This window comes from Leguminivora glycinivorella, chromosome 16, assembly GCF_023078275.1.
Source record: "Leguminivora glycinivorella isolate SPB_JAAS2020 chromosome 16, LegGlyc_1.1, whole genome shotgun sequence".
NCBI lineage: Eukaryota > Metazoa > Arthropoda > Insecta > Lepidoptera > Tortricidae > Leguminivora > Leguminivora glycinivorella.
The window spans coordinates 13,801,755-13,824,040 of NC_062986.1; the positions used below are offsets into that span (position 1 = coordinate 13,801,755).

Below are 22,286 nucleotides of genomic sequence, written 5' to 3' on the forward strand. Positions count from 1 at the left end.
GCTTCTTTTGAGTTTATCTTGTTGATATTGTTTAATAAAATATTTTCTTCTATCTTCAACCTTCGAAGTTTAGCAATAACACTGTTCTCAGTGTTATCGGTGGAATCGTCTACTAATGAACTATTGGAAGAGTCTCTTTTATAACTCATTTTACTTGCACCTACTTTAGCTGAATCTGAAAGATATTAATCCTACACAAATAATTATTTTCGTTGAGGTCCACCTTTACTATCGATCTAACTTTGAAGTTGACCGCCATTGTCAACCGTAACCATGCTTCCATTTCCTGTTGCCTTGCAGGTCCAAATCAATGTGCGAAAGTAAATTACATTTCACATTTTAAGTCTCTTCGATCAAAATCATGAAATAAAACGAAATAACAACTATTTCCAAACTTATCAAGTCGAACAAAAATTTTGTAGGAATAAAATATACACGGATAGTTTTGTACAATCCATCAGTTTTAGAACATTCCTGGACCCGGCGCGATTGACAGCTGTCATTCTAGTCCGATTTCGATTGCTTTGCTTGAATTTCGTAGATATAGAATGGACTGCAGTTTTTATGTTTAAATCCAAATAATAAAGCAATTAAAATGTTTACACGTTCAAGACTATTTCTTTCAAAAGCGCTGCCTCTAAGAGTCAGTATCGTCAGTTTTATGTATGAAATCTTGTGTCAAAGCAGTGTTATGTATAACCTTATTCAATCCTATTTGTTTTCAGAATGCATTTAAAACAGAATACCAGAATGAAGCGAAGTTCTTATACAGTGTTACTAATACACGACATCGATCCACAACCCCTCTCAATACCATAGTGATGTTTGTTCCGCAGCAGGAGGTACGTAACCTTATGCAAATATGATTTTTATTTTGCAAATAATATGTACTAGCACTATATATGACAGCAGTGGAGCAATCTAAATGCAGATTATGAAATATTTCAGCTCTTATATTTGCTACTGTCCTATGTTAGTTTTTATTCAATTTATTATATTACCAATGTTCCTAACATTGCATTATTTTTTTTCCAACTTACCATTTCTTCAAGTTCTTAAACAGTACTAAATACAAATTGTGACACAAGTCACTCTTCCTTCGTACAGTTCAGAATTTATCTTGACTCTACATTTTCTACCATTAAAATTATTTTATAATAGATATATAAAGTATATTTTAAGACATTTGCACATATTTTATTTAAATTTTCCAGGCATGGATCGTAGAGCGAATGGGCAAATTCCACAGAATACTGGAGCCAGGTTTGAACCTGCTGTGGCCCATAGTGGATAAGATCAAGTATGTGCAGAGTCTGAAGGAAATCGCAATAGACGTGCCAAAACAGAGCGCCATCACATCAGACAATGTCACTCTCAGCATAGACGGTGTGCTGTACCTGAGAATTATTGATCCATATTTAGGTAGGTATTCATAGAACAATTAAATGAAAACTAGCATCTATTGACCCGCATTGCATTGATTGATCTATTGGCACGAGACCTCAGGCACCTCCCCCTACTAGATGGTGTGCTCAAATTACTGCACCCATGCGATTAAAACTGCACGAGGCCATGCGCTTGGCGAGGAACAGACGCCTATGGAGAGACCTAGTCTTCAACAGAATGACATGATGTCACGATCCTCAGCATTGAGGGAACGACTAAAGAAGAAGAGCATCTATTGCTAAGTCTTGAGATTACTTTGCAATGCAAATGGTGTCTTCTAAATAAAATAAAAATTAAATTTTGTACATAAAGTTATCAGATACAAAAGCTATTTTATGTTTCAACCATGTGTGTTGGCTGAACGCATTAAAAATACATAGCATATTCTTAAATTTATCTTAGCTTTTCTAAAGATGGCACTGTCTAAAAGTTATCCAAAATATGCTTGCTGACCTGACATTAGACGACATTTAGATAATGGTCTTTAAGCTTATCTACTAAACATGTACTGTTTATTTTCCAGCTTCATACGGCGTAGAAGACCCCGAGTTTGCCATAACACAGCTGGCTCAGACCACAATGCGTTCCGAGTTGGGCCAGATATCCCTGGACAAAGTCTTCCGAGAGAGAGAATCTCTTAATGTCTCCATAGTCCATGCTATCAACAAGGCCAGCGAAGCGTGGGGAATTACGTGTTTGAGATACGAGATTCGTGAGTATGATGAAAACAATATTTTTATTATAAAATACAACTACTCTTACAATTTAGCTTCCTTTTTTAAAACTACTTATGGGGATATTTTTTCTAGGAAATCTGTTTGTAGAAAAGGAAAAGAAACATGGGAAAAAAAAGAGAAGTTATAAGAAGTTAATGCAGTAAATTTGAAATATAATAGGCTACTTGCCTCCTAGTCAAATCAGCTTCTTTTTAAGAACTGTCAAAACGAATTTGAATGACTTGCTAATATGGATTTTATATGAAATCGATTTGAGTGACGTCACGGTCAACTCAGTTACTTTATATATACCAGCACGGGAAGCATGGTCGCGCGATAGACGATAAAATATCAGGCCGTCCCTATCGCACTTACAAATAGTGCGATAGGGACGGCCTGCTATTTTATCGTCTATCGCGCGACCATGCTTCCCGTGCTGACTTATAAAATAGGAATTGGATTTAAAAATAACTTCTGCCCCTGTTTTTCTTATAATTATCTGATACTTTATTTCGTGCACGGTATAAAATATTTTATTTCAACTACAGTCAAATTCCCTATATTAGCTAAATAACTCGTAAAGTGTCGGCCTACTCAAGCACACACAACACAAAATGTCTTTTTCTCTTTTATTGCAAGCAGCTTTTGGCGCTTTTGCGTTGACAGGGAGATCCTAAATTTAACTTGATCCTGCTTGCTTGAGCCTTGCTTTACATAGGTTCTAATTTTTAGGGTTCCGTAGTCAACTAGGAACCCTTATAGTTTCGCCATGTCTGTCTGTCCGTCCGTCCGTCCGCGGATAATCTTAGTAACCGTTTGCACTAGAAAGCTGAAATTTGGTACCAATATGTATATCAATCACGCCAACAAAGTGCAAAAATAAAAAATGGAAAAAAATGTTTTATTAGGGTACCCCCCCCTACATGTAAAGTGGGGGCTGAAATTTTTTTCATTCCAACCCCAACGTGTGATATATTGTTGGATAGGTATTAAAAAATGAATAAGGGTTTGCTAAGATCGTTTTTTGATAATATTAATGTTTTCGGAAATAATCGCTCCTAAAGGAAAAAAAAGTGCGTGCCCCCCCCTCTAACTTTTGAACCATATGTTTAAAAAATATGAAAAAAATCACAAAAGTAGAACTTTATAAATACTTTCTAGGAAAATTGTTTTGAACTTGATAGGTTCAGTAGTTTTTGTGAAAAATACGGAAAACTACGGAACCCTACACTGAGCGTGGCCCGACACGCTCTTGGCCGGTTTTATAACAAAGTATGACTGAGTCACATTGACTTTATCAACAGGTCTTGTAACAACATTTTTAATGTAATATTTGAAACAAACTACCTGTGGCCCATTTGTCAAAACTGAAAGAAAGTTACAAGCGGAAGTCTCTTTCCAACTTGTTATATTAGACATTGACTACCACTTGTAAATTGTTGCTTCGAGAAATGGGCTACTGGTCTGGCCTAGCGCATAGTGACCCTGCCTGCGAACCCACAGTCCTGGGTTCGAATCCCGGTAAGGGCAGTACGGGGATTTATAGTGAGTACAACACAAACCAACCGCTTACCGTGAGACTCAGTCAATCTGTGTAAGAATTAAAAAAACAAACTGTTATATGTACCAGGTGATATCAAGCTGCCCTCGCGCGTCCACGAAGCCATGCAGATGCAAGTAGAAGCAGAGCGTCGCAAGCGGGCAGCCATTTTAGAATCCGAGGGAGTGCGGGCCGCCGACATCAACGTCGCCGAGGGCAAGCGACAGGCGCGGATACTTGCCTCTGGTAAGTTATAATTCTATCTTAGGTACTTATAATGTGTACCCGGTGATATAAGCTACCAGTGGCGGGGCGTGAAAATTTTCGTTGGTAAAGCCGGAGGGGTTTTTGGAATCTGTTTTGTATGGACTTCTACAGATACTAGAGGATTTTAGGGAACCCGTTGGGAATCGAGTTGTATCGACGCTCCGCCACTGTAAGCTACCATCATGTGCGAGAAGGATATTGGAACCTGAGTTCAGGCTATTGACAACAATGTTGCTGAGAACTGTGGCCTATTTCACAACAGTGACAATAGGCTACTTGCCTCCTAGTCAAATCAGCTTCTTTTTAAGAACTGTCAAAACAAATTTTAACGTCTCGCTAATATGGAATTAATATCAAATCGAATTGAGTGACGTCACGGTCAACTCAGTTACTTTATGTATTTCTACCTGACTTATTAAATAGAAATTGGATTTAAAAATAACTTCTATCCATGTTTTTCTTATATTTATCTGATGCTTTATTTCGTAAGTTCCCTATTGTCGCCCAATGTGACATTTCGCCGTTCATTGCCTCTTCAACAAGGAGATATTAACGTTGAGTAACGAAGTTACTTAACCTACTTAATCAAACCAGAAATAGGCACAGAATTGTCACCGCTTTTTTGTCTGACGCGGGATCGTGTCATCATTGGCCTTCGAGTCTATAACAGACTATACAAGCAGTGTCACGTAAGGCGACAACGTTTTTCATGGCTGTGTAAGCCAATGCGGGAGCGACAAACACGACCACAATTCTGGCAGGTGTAGTGTACCCGTGGCGAACATGTATTGCGCTGATGACGCTTGGCGCGCTTACTTGCGAGTGCCGCAAACCAAGCATTGTCGTGGATTGTACGTCCGTCGAACACCAGTTTGCGCCACTTGTCTCTGTCTTCGGCAAGCTCTTCCCATTTGTGGACCGGGATGTTGAAGGCTTGCATGTGACGCTTGGTACAATCTTTGTGTCGTAGCATTGGCCGACCTACGCTTCGTACGGATCGTGTGGTCTCTCGTTAAAGACTGTCCTAAAGTATTATAAAATAAAATTCATTTATTTCAAGCCAATTATTGCTCATGCAGTTTGGTTACATATGTTCATAAATATTAAAATCAAAATCATAATTAAAAAAACATTAAATTAACATTAAAACATATAAATAAATAAATTAAAATTAAATTAACATTCAAACATAAAATTAACTAATTAAAAGTATTTCCAATCAATATTTCTGCTTGGGCTTTCTTTGTCTCCACCAATTACCTTAGTGAGACTGAGCGACATTACTGGTGCTGGTGTATATTGTAGTGTATATTGTTATTGAATCTATTTATATAAGTATATGTAAATAAATAATAATAAATAAATATTGGGGGACACCTTACACAGATCAACCTAGCCCCAAACTAAGCAAAGCTTGTACTATGGGTGCTAGGCTGCTAGGCGACGATATACATACTTACATAGACAAATACATATCCATGACTCAGGAACAAATATTTATGTTCATCACACAAATAAATGCCCTTACCGGGATTCGAACCCGGGACCGCGGCTTAGCAGGCAGGGTCACTACCAACTACGCCAGACCGGTCGCCGATGTATATTTTGTATACCGTTGTCTGAGTACCCACAATACAAGCCTTCTTGAGCTTACCATGGGACTCAGTCAATCTGTGTAAGAATGTCCTATAATATTTATTTTTCTCAAACATGCAATGAAATATTGTCTTTACGTTCCTTAAAATGGGCTGGGAAGTATCGCTTTTTGGGCGCAACAACTCGAGAGGACTGTAAAGGGATTTCATATTATTTTTTAGGCCTAGGCCTGCAAAGTAGCTTTTTTTTATAAAATATTGTCCTTTAGAGCATTTTTTTTATTATTTCATTGTATGTTTGAGAAAAGCACTATACATGCCTCGGCGTGAAAACGGATTCCCGGCCAAGTGGGTATATATAGGATAGGGATACGAGGCCGGATAGGGATACTGTACTATATTTATTTGCAGAGGCGGAGAAGCAGGAGCAGATCAACAAAGCGTCGGGCGAGGCGCAGGCCATGCTGGCGGTGGCCGAGGCGCGCGCCAAGGGGCTGCGGCTCGTCGGCCAGGCGCTGGGGCAGAAGGTAACTCTCGTCATGGGTACTTTCGTTCCAGCATAGATTCAATTAGACTTGTGCCATTCCCGAGAACGTTCTCCCGTTTGTATGGGAAATGTTCTCTCAAGAGAATATTCTCCATAGTAAAATGAGAACGTTCTCGAGAACGGCACAACTCTAGATTCAATATAACAAGATCATACCATCCCATACAATAAAATGCGACCGCCTAAGACCGCGCTTACACTCCACCACACATGGATGGCGCCACAAAAAAAATGTCTTGTAGCTTTCGATTATACTTGTAGATGGCATTAAGTGTCACTTTTGACATAGATTTACGGCTCGGAATTGACACTTAATGCCAATCTACAAATAATCGGTGGCAACAAGGCATTTCTTGTGGCGCCATCTATGTGTGGTGGAGTGTAAGCGCGTTCGTAGGCGGTCGCATTTTATGGGATGGTATGATCTTGTTATATTTAATTTATGGTTCCAATCAGATCAGCTTCTTTTTAAGAACTGTCAAAACGAATTCGAACGATTTGCTAATATGGGATTAATATGAAATCGTGTCAAGCTGTTGACGGTTGTCAAAATTCACGAAGGGACGGCAACTCGTCAAGTTGTACCGGCCTTATTAATGTGTGCGTGTGGATTGAGTGAGCACCTTCCGAAAATAAAATAAAATATGCTGATCATTTCGTAAAAGTTCTAAAACAATTGTAAAACGAATCTCTGAATTTGTAAAAAGATAAATCAAAAGATACAGTCATTAACATGTGCTCACTCAGTTCCCACAAACTACCAACGAAAACAGTGAATGTATTCATTTAATGTATAATATTTATATACTAACATTTAGTAAAAAATATGCCAACTTACCTCTATAAATTTTAGATCACCTAGTGACGTATTTAATTTTTTACAAATAGTTTCTTATGCTCACTCAATCCTCACACTTTTGAAAAGCCGAATTTTGATGAAAAACATAAGATTTAGACCGCTATTATATGTGTATAGTTTAGTAAAAGTGAAATGGGAATTTGTAAAATACAAAACGAACCACTAACGTGTCAGGTTTTTTTATGATAAATTTTTGTATGTGCTCACTCAGTCCACACGTTTTGAGAAAGTTAAAAATGTAAATATCTTAAGATTTGTAGCACCACAGACATTCGAAAGTACTTCAACATTTAGTAAAAATTTTTACTAAATATCCACCATCTAATATTTTATATTCGTTGTCTGGTTTTAAAGATATTCAGACATAACTTTTCTCATACAAATGTATCATGTAGGGTGACCACACTATGTCGGCTCCTGATTTCTGGTTACTTACTAGTGAAGTATTATATTCTATGTTTCTTACCAATTATCATTCATGTCCTTTTTAATGCATGAATGTCGATATGGTTATTATCCTGACGTCGATAAAAATTACACAATACACATCATCACTAGGCCAAGAACATTACCTAAAAACAGTTTGCAGATGGAGAATTAAGCCCCATTTAGATGGTACGAGTTTCTCGCCTCGAAAGTACGAAGGGCCCATTTAGACGGTACGAGAACTCGCATACGAGTTTTATTACATTGCGGTATTTGATGGCTGTGCAAAATTGTATGTACCCTCAACGGCCCGCAATGTAACTAAAATCGCATTCGAGTTCGCACGCCGTCTAAATCAGGTCTTTCGAAGTACGAGAAAAAATATCGTATCATGTAAACTATGCGTACGATATCGCACGGAAGGAGGCGATTATCGCCTCGCCTTTGATGTTTGTATGTCTCCGTGTAAACAAAACACGTATGCGAGAATCGTATACGAGTTCATGCGCTACTCAGTCGAAATGAATTCTCTTTACCTAGGAACAGAAATCATGTAAATCATGGTATTTTTATATTTATAGCTAACTCTCAGTAACTGCTAAAACCAAAAATAAATTAGGGTTATCATTATCAATATTATAGAGTTAACGTTTACTGGCATTTTAACCGACTTCAAAAAAAGGAGGAGGTTCTCAATTCGACTGTTTTTTTTTACCCCATATGGAGTATAATGCTATGCTATCACTTAATTAAAAAAAAAAAAAAACGGCCAAGAGCGTGTCGGGCCACGCTCAGTGTAGGGTTCCGTAGTTTTCCATGTTTTTCTCAAAAACTACTGAACCTATCAAGTTCAAAATAATTTTCCTAGAAAGTCTTTATAAAGTTCTACTTTTGTGATTTTTTTCATATTTTTTAAACATATGGTTCAAAAGTTAGAGGGGGGGGACGCACTTTTTTTCCTTTAGGAGCGATTATTTCCGAAAATATTAATATTATCAAAAAACGATTTTAGTAAACCCTTATTAATTTTTAAATACCTATCCAACAATATATCACACGGTGGGGTTGGAATGAAAAAAAAAACCGTCCCCACTTTACATGTAGGGGGGGTACCCTAACAAAACATTTTTTTCCACTTTTTATTTTACCACTTTGTTGGCGTGTTTGATATACGTATTGATACCAAATTTCAGCTTTCTAGTGCTAACGGTCACTGAGATTATCCGCGGACGGACGGACGGACGGACGGACGGACGGACAGACAGACATGGCGAAACTATAAGGGTTCCTAGTTGACTACGGAACCCTAAAAACCATGTTCAATTATATCCTAAACCTTAATCGCAAGTATCGCAACCAAGATTTTATTAGCTAGGTAACGCTACGGTCGAATTCATTATTTTCCCTATTACTTATATAATTATTATTTAGACCGTCATCATAAATAATTTATAGTGTTTTTAATATTATTGGGTACTATTCAACTTAAATTCCAATAAATCCAAAGTAAATCCAATATTATAAAAAAGCATATAATATATGTGTTTATAATTAATTAATTAGCAACTAACCACGCAAGTTGACAGGCAAAACTCGCATGAAAATCGGTTCGCTCCGATTCGTGCGATAATCGCACGTTCGAGAAGAAATGTCATGCGAGAACCGGTTTAGACGAGTCGAGAAATGTTATGGAAATATCTCCCGAAAATTCAACTCTCCGTCTAAACTATTTCGCCTGGCGAGTATCGCATACGATACTCGTATGCGAGTTTTTATTTCTCGCACGAATGTAAACGTTTTCGTACGATTATCGCCAGGCGATTATCGCATACGATAATGTCATACGAGTTTCTCGACCAAAACGGGCGAGAAACTCGTACCATCTAAATGGGGCTTTAATATGGTATCAGTTTAATATAAACTATTATCAAAATTGAACGAAACTCCCCAATCTCAATATGACAATGGGAAGGCGGGGAAAATCAGGAGCCGACTTAGTGTGGTCACCCTACATGATACATTTGTGTGAGAAAAGTTATGTCTGAATATCTTTAAAACCAGACAACGAATATAAAATATTAGATGGTGGATATTTAGTAAAAATTTTTACTAAATGTTGAAGTACTTTCGAGTGTCTGTGGTGCTACAAATCTTAAGATATTTACATTTTTAACTTTCTCAAAGCATGTGGACTGAGTGAGCACTTACAAAAATTTCGTTCGTTTTGTATTTTACAAATTCCCATTTCACTTTTACTAAACTATACACATATAATAGCGGTCTAAATCTTATGTTTTTTATCAAAATTCGGCTTTTCAAAAGTGTGAGTATTGAGTGAGCATAAGAAACTATTTGTAAAAAATTAAATACGTCGCTAGGTGATCTAAAATTTATAGAGGTAAGTTGGCATATTTTTTACTAAATGTTAGTATATAAATATTATATGTTAAATGAATACATTCACTGTTTTCGTTGGTAGTTTGTGAGAACTGAGTGAGCACATGTTAATGACTTTATATTTTGATTTATCTTTTTACAAATTCAGAGATTCGTTTTACAATTGTTTTAGAACTTTTACTAAATGATCAGCATTTTATTTTTATTTTCGGAAGGTGCTCACTCAATCCACACGCACACCTTATTAATTACTTGAAGCGATGCCGAGAATGCCTGAAGGGAATAGTTCTTTTCACACTAAAGGCTGTATTTAATTTCTGACGTGCCAAGTCGAATTAACGTTATACAATGGAACTGCATCTTTTACAACATGGAAACACGTGTTTTTTTGAGTGAACTTTTGGGAAAGAACCAGGATGTAAAACTAGTAATTTACACAACTAAATGGTAATTCAAGAAAAACAAAATCAAGAGTGAACAGGCATCTTCTAGGCGAGCTCACTCCATCGTAGGCCACGTCTTTGCCTTTGGCTAGTCTGGGCCAAGAGTAAGCCCATTTATAATAATAAAAAAAAAATTGCAGGACACCCGACACGCAGCATCTCTAACGTTAGCTGAGCAATACGTGGCCGCTTTCAACAGGCTCGCGCGCACAAACAACACACTCATCCTGCCTGCTAACGCGGGAGACGTTTCCAACTTGGTCGCTCAGGTAACAACAGTCTAATGGTTCTCTTACTCCCGCATTTATTATATTTTTCACGTCACGGTCGATGCTGCCGTCACTTTGTAATAATGACCCAAGGTACCGGAAGTCTGTATACCCAACTAAATTAAAACACTGTCATCCACAGGCAATGTCGATCTACTCCACCGTGTCCCAGCACAACCTGCAGACCCCGCAAGAAATCGCGGAGCCCTACGACGACCCGCTAGTCAAGCTCCAAGCCATCGAGAAGGGTTCCGCACAACCCGCCCTCAACGAAGACAGCCTCGCGGAATACTTCTCCGATGACGAGGAGAGGGAAAAGGCCCTAGCGCAAAAGAAAGAGAAAGAACTAAAGCTAGAGAGGGATACATAATTAGACGGTAGATTGGCTTGTTAATAAATTTATGTTAATTTATACATGGTTTTTCTCTACCTCAATAAAAGATGGATGGTGTATAAAAGTATATTTGTATAGTCAATTTTCACTCAGCCGATTTCCAGTCTTTCAAAGTACAAAATTTTTAAACACAATAATATTTTTATTCTTTTTTGATTTCTATAACAACCCAATAGGTGTAATAACATAGCATATAATTACAATAATTAACAAAATGTGAAAAAACGCTTTTCAAAAAGGGTCTTACATTGACCACCACGTTCCTAGTCAAATCAAGCGTCCAAAATAGCACTAGCCGAGCAAATGTTAGTTTTAACGTTTTCTTTTTATACGACGTCGGTGGCAAACAGGTATACGGTCCGCCTGATGGAAAGGGGACGCTAAAATAATTGTCATTTACTCTACATTACCACAGGCCGATCTATTAACACTTTCACTACCAGAGAAAAAATGGCGCACTACGCCAGAAACCGGACGTTATCCGGTTGTCCGGCATCTGAACAAAGTTCACGAGTGCCTGCCAGGTGGATTCTTGATTGCGAAAGTGTTAAAATAGCTGCGAACTTAGCTTGGTCTGGTTCCATCATGTCATAGGAAAAGCGTTTTGTCCCTTTTTTATTCGACATTTTAGGCAGCGTCCCCACTTAGGCGTCGCGTGTTGTGCCGCCGCGTCTGGGGGCGCGTCTTACGTCCTTCCTATACAAAATGTACTGAGGAGACGTTTTGGTAGCGGAGACATCCGTTCCGCGCCGCGAGACACGCGACGCCTGAGTAGGGACACTGCCTTACGAGTACCTACGTGCGTCCTTTATTAAAGACGAAGTCAACTGAAACTGAAAACACATCAGTAGACAATCATAAGTACTTTGATCACGATTCTAACCTACTAACGAATTATATTCTATTGGGATATCAAATAGCCTAATTTCCTATTCAATTTCTAAGTTTCGAAAATGTACTTTAGTTTGGCAAGCTTTTTGGCACATTTTAATTTTGCATTTTTCTGTACTTAGTCATACTATAAATTCACTTAATCATAATTATAAACTTTGAGTTGTTGTTAACAAATGTTAATGAATTCACATATTTAAATTTATTGTTAAAGATTAAAAAGGACTTATTTTCGAAAATTTTGTTTTAAGATATTACGTGAATTTTGATCCCCAATTTATTTATCTAAATAATTTCTCAATTTAACCTCCCAAAATAAATAGCTATTATGCTATTAAATTACTTGGTATCCTTTACCCATATACATATAACATGACTTAATATTTCAATATAAAGCTTTACTTAATCCTAACGTTTATATAGGCACACAGAGTAATATCATTAATATAATAAAAATAAAAGTTAATGTAATGTTCTGAAACATTAAGGCCCACAGATTAGTCATTCACCGGACTATAACACCCGGTCAATTAACCTTTTAACCGCTCAAAAGTCCAAATATAATAGTGTAGTCTGTCAAACATAAAAGCTAAGCAGGTAGACTGTATACTAACTATATCAAGAGTATAGAATAAACTTGGCACAAGTTATTGTTGAAACAATAGAAGTGTGAGTCAGACTATTTAAGCTATCTCTGCATCGTATTTGTAATGACAGAGCGTGTAAACGTTTCTTTGTAAGGAAATACGACGTTTCTAATAACACTCCTTCACTTTTCAAGTTGGTTTTTAATCAATTCGGAACAGCGGCACTCAACCAATTTTATGAGAGCCACAAAATTTGATTTAGGCGATGTTCGGAATATACCAAGATCCAGACCACGATACTGGGGGGAGTGGGGTCGCCTCCAAAAGGAAGCCCAGCGGGCCGCAGGTTGAGCACCTCTCAGTTAGATAGTGTGAGGCCTGAGAGGATGCCCGATCGACGGGGCGGGCTCGCCCGCCTGCACGCTATGCAACTTGGACTCGGGACATTTGTATGAGCTTCAATTGTTTATCATGCGCGCCGCACGCCCAGTGGCCCGTTTTTTATACTACGTCGGTGGCAAACAAGTATACGGCCCGCCTGATGTAAAGCGGTCACCGTAACCTATGGACGCCTGCAACTCAAACAGTGTCACATGCGCGTTGCTACCCCATTAGAAACTTGTACATTCCCTTTTGCTGTGTTAAGTACACAGCAAAAAGGAGTGTACAAGTTCCAAGGAGGGTTCGGGTTGCCGACGACTCAAAGGACAATAAACGGAACAAGTTAGTTCCATAAGTCCTCCCGTCATCAGCACACCACACCCTCGTTGAGCTCTGGCAGCCTTACTCACCGACAGGAACACAACACTATGAGTAGGGTCTAGTGCTATTTGGCTGCGGTCTTCTGTAAGGCGGAGGTACTACCCCAGTTGGGCTCTGCTCTAGATTCGAGCGAGACGATATCCGCTGTGCTGTGCCCTACCACACAAAGCGGAATATCATTCGCTATGCCCTACCTCCTACGGCCCGTTTCTCGAAAGGTACAAGCCTTGTATTACAAGTGTGTTTCCATGACAACCCATACGATTTGACAGTTCGCGCATTTGTAATACAAGGCTTGTACCTTTCGAGAAACGGGCCCCTGCCCGCTAAACACCCAATATAAGGGTGCTCTCATGCCTTACACATAGACTGTACACAGCCCTGAACACTTCCCTTATCTCTTAGCGCCCCTAGCGATGCAGAGATTCACGCGATTTTAACAAACTTATCCCGCTGATTAAAGTAGCTGACTGTGCCCTCTTCGGGCTGCGCGGGCGCTGGCATCTTGTGCAGGCTGAGGTAAGAAGCTGAGAGCTCCGTGTTGTCAAACTGGCGGAGGTGAATCTGAAACAGGAGATTTTTCTTACTACATATGTATTTACTTAGGTATTTCAGTATTTCGTAAAAAAATCATCTTGAAATCTCTTTATTCAAAAACGGTTGTTAAGTATAGTGAAGAAAATCGAAATTATTTTGACACAGACATCCTGGAATCAAAAGAATTTGTGCCTTGTTAATTAAAAATAACTTAGTCGTTAAGTCATAAAAAAGTTACTGAATTGATTATGCTTAATTAAAATGTTTTGTTCCGGTTTGGGACCATGTTGACTTAAGTATTTGTGAGAAAGGGACAAAACACTTTTTACATTTTCAGTTCAGTAACTACGTTGCTTTACGCTCTATGCTTTACGTTGTAACTCTTGTAAGCTGACTGTGTTCTAATATACAGGATGCCCTTTACATACATATTCTCCTTTCTATTGGTAAATTAGTTATATACAATTTTGCAACTTAGTTTGCCCACATCCATGATACACACAGTATCTTCTGTCTTACACAAGTGCTACCAGACCAGGGGGGCGATTTTTGAATCTCGCATACCGGATTTTGTCACTAAAATACCGGTTGAAAACAGTGACTTGCTTATTATTTTCAGTGACAATTTTCTGAATTCGAACGCGTGAGACTCAAAAATCGGCCCGCAGGGCATTTTCGCGAGAAGAATCACCAAAAGTATTTTTTCTAAGGTAGGTAAATTTTATGTTTTTCCTGCCCTTTCGACCTAGGACAAAAAACAAGACAAAAAATGGTCCCAAAATTTTCTATTATTTTGCATACTTTCCACTTAGTAACCGCTGTGCAAAGTGTTTGAAAAATGGTAACAAAACAAAGTGGGAAAAATTCAATTAACAGCCAAAAATAATGCATTGGAATTTGGGACGCTTTTTTCTGCCTAGTAGGTTGGAAAGGGTTTGTAATTCTGAGTAGAAAAAATATTAAATTTACCTATTTTAGAAAAAAAAGTTTTTGAATCTTTTTCGCGAAAACACCCACCAAATAAAACTTACAACCAAAAAACTCACTAATAAATGCAAGTTGACTTCATCGCCCCGGCTCAGATAGGGGAAGTTGCCGCCGCTCTTCAGGTGCGCCAGCTTGGCCTGCGGGTAGGACTTGTACAGGTCCTCCCTGACCTGCGGGCTGAGGGCGCACTCGTCCCACACGTCCACGATGGTGACCGCCAGCTCGTTGAGGAGGTGCGGCTGCATATACCCCGGTGTGCAGTTCAGAGTTAAGCGGGAGGCTAGCTCCGATTGGTTCAGGGACTCTAGCTGGAAAATGAAGACATTATTAGTAAGTAAGCACCTCTCACTACTAGATGGTGTGTGTGTTCAAATTACTGCACCCATGCGATTAAAACTGCACGACGCCATGCGCTTGGCACAGACGCCTATGGAGGGACCTAATCTTCAACAGAATGACATGATGTCACGATCCTCAGCATCAAACAACTGAAGAAGATTAGTAAATATTCTGTCTTATTGGTAACGGTTTCAACTCATTGGTTAGCACTGTTTTATTTTTTCTAGGGTTTTCAAACTTTTAAATGTAGTAGTGAGTGTGGAAAAGAAGTAATGTCAAACGGTGGCGATAAATTAAAACACGATCGAAAGGAGGAATATAGTCACAACACTCACAACTCGGACACTGGCAATCCAATATATGAAGGAGGCGCGTTCCTGGCACACAGTCTAAGCTCGTGTAGGTGAACGCGTACCATGCTTGTATGAGTGAGATAAGACAGGTCAACTGTTCGCGTTTTTGGCAGGCGGTAACTGTGAGGTAACCGAGAGGGGGTGGGCGGCAATTTCAGCGGGGAGCGGGAGTGGCCATACTGTACGATAGTACTCTTTATTATACTGTGATCAAGTACTACTTTGTATTTAAAAATTAAATGCGCTTTATCAGGAGCAGTGTTTACAAATACTATCAAATTGATATGCTTCTAAAACACAATAAACTTTGACCTCATTTTTATAACAATGCTAATGATAATATTGATAATGATAAAATAAAACAAGAGAATTACATCGTATCATATCATTTGTTATAGATTTTAAGCAATGAAGCAAGTAGTACTTATTCAATATGAATAAATAAGAAAACAAATGACTTTGACGCTATTGCTTGTTATTGCATTACGATTCAACAACACATGTTCTTATTACCATATATTATCTTGTCCTATGTATTCAATTTACTTGACATTCATTGTAATGTATGTAAAAATATGCAAGTATAAGTACAACTGTTTCTATTGACCTAAGATACTTATTAACCAGAATGTCAATAGAATATAAATGACTCATTTCACCAGTATTATTTGTGTCGCTTAACTTCAAACCTGGGTAAATCCATTCTGCTTTAAGGTTGAATATATAAAAAATATAATATGATCTGAAAGATAATCAACCTTATAGCAGAATGGATTTACCCAGTTTTGAAGTTAAGCGACACATTTATGAGTTATACTTTATACTATGAGAATGGTAAGAATGGTATATGTATTTTGAATTTATTTAATATTTAACATGTTTTATTCTTCTCAAAAAGGAAGTATGAGAAAGTAGAAACATTTATGAATGCCTTAACAACTTTAAGTTTAAGGGTCAGTTGCAACAACCACAGATAACAGATACATCAATGTCACTCAGCAGTCTATGGAAATTCCCATACAAAAAAAATTGCAATTGCTAAATTCAGTGACAGACTGACAATTTGACTGACCCTTAAATTACAAAACAATACTTACCCTCTCAACCATGAAATCAATCGCCTCAATGATTCTCCGATCAGCTTTCTCCGCCGAGAAGTTTCCCATGAGCATCCTCTTCAGGACCAAGGACGGCAGGAGCCAGAAGAGAGCCGAGGAGTCTTTGAACTCAAACACGGACGTGTCGGTGAAGGAGTTGCACAGTATTAGCGATGCCACTCGGGGGCAATTCAATGTTAGCTCGGAAAACTTTTGGGCTAGGAATCCACCTGAAATATAAATTGAATAGTCAATTGGATGGGATAGTCTTTTTAATATGAGAAATACTATTTTTTTGTAGGAAATTTCACAAAATAATATCTATCTAAATAAATGCTTTACAGTTCTCCTAGTCCAAAAGTATGTAAAATGAAAATTTCAATATTAAAAGTATTAATGAATTTGAAGGATCACCGGCTCTAAAGCATGGTATTACTTTAAGAGGCACATATATTGGGTAAACCTAATGATGGTATTTTTTAAATAAACAGTAGTTTTTTAAATAAATGAATAGTAGGAGTATAAAAAAATAGTAGGAGTACTCAATGCTTTTGTGTTTAGCTGTTCCTGCTATTATCATTAATTAAGTGATTAAAGTTCATTTGTTTTGACTGTAATTAGCAAGAATTTTGAAGTGGTTTAATTGATAATAACCTGATTTCCAGTATACCAGCTAATTCTATCTACTCTACATTAAGGTTATACGTATTCGTCATAGAAACTCACCTAAGGAAGCCCCAAAAATATGCACCTTGTCAAGCTCTAGATAGTCTATCAGTCTTTTGAATCCATCACACCACTCCTTCATATTCCAGTAAGGCGGGGGTTCCGCGGATATCACACGGACCCCTCGAGACGCCAGGCCCATCACTTGCTTATAGAAAACATCGGCTGTGCCGGAAACGGGAGGTAAACATATCAAAGGGCACGCGACCGACTTTGGACCAGAATCGAATATCCGCCATGCCTGAATGGTAAACAATTCAATAACACTGTAACATCACAAACTTAAAAACTAATAATATATCACGGTAAACGTAGAAAGTACGAAAAGTATTAGTTACCTTGGAACTATCTGAGTCAACAACGATTTTCCTCAACGGTATGCTACTTCGAAAACTCAAATACTCATTTGATTGAGATAGGTCACTCACACAGCTCATTGTATAGTTTACGAGGAAATAAATATTAAGTTATTCTTTACAGAAAACAAATTAGAATCTAATTAGTAACAGTAGAACGAAGTGGCTGGAATGTACGTTGTAAAAAAAAACATTGTTGTTGACATTGACAGCTCGCACAGATAAGAAAAGAATATTCGAGCGATGTTCACTCACAAATTATGTGTTCTTCACTACTAATTTCATTGGCTAATGTTGGCTAACCCGGCAAGGCGATAACCTTTAATACGAATTTGAAATGTGTCCTAACCAGCGATTGTTTACTTCGTTGGTCCTAACCTTCTAACACCTACAGTTTATATTCATAAAAGAAAATTAGTGTTACTTACGTGTTCAGATTCTGGCGTTTTAAGTAATATATATCGTACCACTAAGGCCCACTTGCACCAACCACTTAACTCAGGGTTAGTGGACCGTCAACTGTCAAATTCCATATAAAATGGTGGGTGAACCCTCAATTTTCGTTGGTGCAAGTGGCCCTTAATGAATTACTTTTGCATAATAATATCAATAACGCATAGGACTGTGGTACTATGTGGCTAAACTTTGCCACAGTAAGAAAGCATACTTACCCCATATGTTCCATATTTGATGCAACATTTTGTATGTGAATATAGTATGGCCCAACTCTACAATATATATGTATATCTGCAAGTTTTGTATAGTTACTTTAACATATCTTCTTTCCTTGGTCAACAGGTTCTTCACCACAATAAGTATGATTTAGTGGTCAGACTTTGTAGGATGATTAAATTCATAAAAAAACAACTGTTTCGCATCCAAACGCTTTTACTTTATTGTTATTCTAGGATTAATAATTAATTAACATTCTCATCGTGTAATTTACCTAATTGATTTGCCAAACCACTTACAATGTAACTTATGTTTACAATTCTGGACGAATCATCAGGATCAACAGAGTGTTAGCCAAGACATACAGCATTAAGAATTTAAACAGACTTGACAAAAATTGAGAATCTAAGTTGTAAGCAAACAGCAATTTTGTTATCAGTTTTCTAGATCTTAATAATTGTTCAAATGAGTCCGTTAACTTAGTGCACACTAACCATAAAGATTCATTTTTACTTACAATATACATTACAGATAATTTCGTTTAATTATTATAATTAAATCATACAGGTAGGCATTTTACTATACTGGTCACAATCGAGAACCAGTAGCCAGGTTTTAATCTAATAAACTTACGGTATTTTTAAATTATGTTTTGAGCATACTCATTATAAATCTCTGTACAAGTTCACTATAGTAGTGTCAGACGAAAATGGTGCATTTGACGTATCAACCTATTCAAGTAGGGGACACTAATATATTAAAACATTCTTAAAAAGCCAAAAAGAGATGCTCAATATAATTTAGCAAAGACAACTTGTTGGAGCAAATTGTGATGAAAAAAATACAGCAAAAATACATAAAAAATAGTGACATTTGAAAATTCGCTAATAATTCAATAAATCTTAAATAAACTAACTAATATTACGAGATAATGGTCGAATAGACAAACAGCTAAAAATGGACAGGACTGCGTTCATTTACAGCCAGTAGCTAAGAGGGTGAGGTGGGCCAAATGATCTATACACACTCTTAAGGGTCCTTCATAGCTAACTTTGCACCGAAAACCTAACAAAATGATCAAGTGTCTTTATAAACGTCATATTTTCATGGAAATTTGACATTAATAATGACATAATCACAGTTCGTCATTGCAACTAGCCGATGGACTCTACAGCTGTGCTCTCGCTCTGTCAACTCGCCCGCTTAGTCATTTCTGCTAACGCAATCGTGCCTCGTAGTCAGATACAATACCGCGAAGTTCAAAGATCGAAAACATCGAAATACTAAACCTGAATCGACAATATAACTCATAATAATATTTTGAATCTCTGAACTTCGTGTTGTCTATCCGAGCTGCATTAGCATGGAACATATTGCCATAAACATTATAAAAATAAGCTTTCTATTCACCATTCATTCACTTCATAAATTGTAAAATTGTCTATCCGGTTCAGGCAAGTGCGGACAACTCAAAATATGCTTCGTGTAAATCATCGCTAAAACATGCGAAGCAAAACTGACTCCTATGCTAATATATAACAGAGGATGGTACCGCGAAAATATCTGTTATCTAACCCTTACATATTCGAGTAATGAAGGCAGATAAGAATATTTCTATTTTTAATTATTGCGGTAGATTCTCGGGTTACACAATACTAATTGTATCAATCAGGCAATAATACACAATGTGATACAAAGCCAAACGGTCAGTTTTGCTACGCTCCTTGAAGGCAGATAATACTAACCCACCCTACGATAGTTTTCAAAATAGTTCACTGTACCCCTACCACTACACATATACGTCTATATCTAAAGTTACGTCTCAACCCACTGTATGTACACATTTATGAACTATTCTCAAAAGGATCATAGAGATATCCTTTCATTGTTATTATGCTTGAAGCCATAATGTTTTCAAATCATTTTAGTACTGCACTTAGAATGCTAGTGCAGTATAGTCGGAAGTAGCTGAACATTTAGTACAGATGCACCTAGTGCTAAAAGTTTTTCCTTTGTATTTTCACTGACGATTACTCACGAACGTGTCATGTTACTTCAGTCAGTCTCAGTACAAGAAGTAATAATGTTGACCGAAGTAGTTCTTGAGTTTCCGTGAAAACACGAAGGAAAACATTTTGCACTACATCTGTAGCGTCCTTGCTACTGTAGGAAATGTTCAGCTACATCCAAAAGTCACGTCCTATTTTATAAGTTAGTCAATAAGGGCTCATTTCGACGGTGAGAAAACTTGATGTGTGTTTCATTATATTGCAGTATTTTATTTGTCTGTTGAATTGGATATTACCTTACCCCAATATAAGTAAACTCACATCCAAGTTGTAGCGTCTATATTAGTCCTAAGTCCGGTAATAAAATCATGGTACGGTTTATTATACACCCCACTGCCATTGAAACTGTACCTATGTGTGTTTTGCTTGATGTTAAAATAAAGCAAATGACTATGTTAATTTTATACTGAATTATATTAAAATATGTTAAAACTAAAAGTCTTGGTGTTTCGACTAGTCACTCACTAAATAGTGTAATATGATCTATCCTTGTTAGACATAGAGCTAGTCTGCCTGATAGAAAGAGAAGACAGAGTCTAAGACGGAGCTCACCGATAGATACAGGTAGATACTATAAACTCCATAGAGGAATAGGTCCGTATATCTCCGACCGACTCGAATAACTGTTTAAAAAAACCTTATTAGTGAGATATAAAGTTAATCAAAGGTCAGTTAAGATAGCCATTAGTCCCTAATGTATCGGCAAGAAGAAATAAAGCAGTAATTAGTTTGTAATAATTGTAACTAGAAAGTCATGGCAAGCATTTAAGAAAATGACTACAACAATTAAAAATTATTAGTAATTAAGTAGTAGTTTTGTTTTGAAGTAACTACAATTAGCGATAATTATAGGTTTCTATATCCAAGAATACAGACAGTAGCACAAAGAAATAAGAAAAGTGAATAAATGACATATTCAGCCAGTTCCCTAGAGACGGCAAGCTATTTAATATAGGATGCTTTTTGTAGCAAGTTGACCAAGAAGCATAGTGTTCAAAGAAAATACCAATTTGAGTGTAACCGTTTTTTTTGCAGTGGGGCTACTGATGTTTGCACAGCGGGCCTCTTCAATATCCGTTACACTACAAAGCTTTGAATATATCCAAGTTACAGCTGACATTCTATAGTCACAATTGTGAAGTCAGTGGTTTTAACCTCCTCACAAGCCCTCAGCCAAAAAAACATCGCAAGGTCATGCATGCTTTTAATATGTTCATTTTGTTTTGCAGTGGGGCCTATAAGGTTATATTTGCCTAGTGTAGTGTAGGCTTCGTCGGAGCGGGCTTCACAACTCGCCGTTACACAAATATAAAGTTGACATTGTACAGTCACATATAAAGTCAAACGTTTTTATCCCCACAAGCCCCCATGCAAAAAATGAGATGCACGCTGTTTAACACCGTCAGGCTATATATGCTGTTTGACACCGTTAGGTAAACGCTGTTTAACACCGTAAGGTAAAGGCTGTTTAATACCGTTAGGTAAAGTATTTTCGCAGCGGGGCCCATGAGGTTATATTTGCCTAGTGGAGAGCAGGCCTCGCCGGCGCGGGCCTCACAACTCGCCGTTGCCGCTCTCGTCGCCGCCGTTGCCGCTGTCGTTGCCGTCCTCGTCGCTGGCCGCGCCGGCCTCGATCTCCTCGTCCGACGTGTCGAGGTCGTCGTAGTCGTCGTCGTAGAAATCGGTCATGTCCAGCTGGAATGGGATAAGTGTAGGTTAGCAAATGATTATTACGCTTGAAAGTAGAATCCCTTACACGGATGGACGTCCGCCGGTGTGGCGGCACGAATCCGTGCACGGCCTAATGCCGTGCCGTCGCACCGTGCACGGCACCGTGTCACGGCACAGCGCCGTACCATGAAACGTTGACGGCGCTGCGCCGTTACACCGTGGACGGTACTGTACCGTGGACATGTGTTTAGGCCTAAGAAGTTAATTTCACGATCACAATATGCATCAGCTTATTCAGTTATGCAACAGTTTTTTTTCCTAGAACGTAATAGTATGTTTA

At 37.9% G+C, this 22,286-nt stretch overlaps 3 protein-coding genes across 3 annotated transcripts in view; 1 reads left to right on the top strand and 2 right to left on the bottom strand.

Moving 5' to 3' along the window:
• Window positions 1-501: 501 nt before the first annotated feature.
• Window positions 502-11,117, top strand: LOC125234655 (stomatin-like protein 2, mitochondrial). Its single transcript, XM_048140989.1, has 8 exons — window positions 502-643; window positions 726-842; window positions 1,215-1,422; window positions 1,970-2,158; window positions 3,793-3,948; window positions 5,976-6,091; window positions 10,377-10,505; window positions 10,648-11,117. Exons 1-8 carry the CDS (start codon window positions 596-598, stop codon window positions 10,873-10,875), a joined length of 1,191 nt encoding a protein of 396 aa, XP_047996946.1. The 5' UTR covers window positions 502-595; the 3' UTR covers window positions 10,876-11,117.
• Window positions 11,118-13,361: 2,244 nt separating this feature from the next.
• On the bottom strand, window positions 13,362-17,738 carry LOC125234656 (maspardin-like). Its single transcript, XM_048140990.1, has 5 exons — window positions 17,517-17,738; window positions 17,179-17,419; window positions 16,453-16,682; window positions 14,723-14,971; window positions 13,362-13,703 (listed from the first exon to the last, which is right to left on the bottom strand). Exons 1-5 carry the CDS (start codon window positions 17,613-17,615, stop codon window positions 13,566-13,568), a joined length of 957 nt encoding a protein of 318 aa, XP_047996947.1. The 5' UTR covers window positions 17,616-17,738; the 3' UTR covers window positions 13,362-13,565.
• Window positions 17,739-18,404: 666 nt separating this feature from the next.
• The window catches only part of LOC125234520 (ubiquitin-conjugating enzyme E2 R2), a 44,908-nt gene continuing 41,026 nt past the window's right edge, over window positions 18,405-22,286 (bottom strand). Inside the window, 1 exon segment of the mRNA XM_048140786.1 lies at window positions 18,405-21,970. Within this exon segment, the coding sequence (XP_047996743.1) occupies window positions 21,830-21,970 (141 nt within the window). The 3' untranslated portion in view covers window positions 18,405-21,829.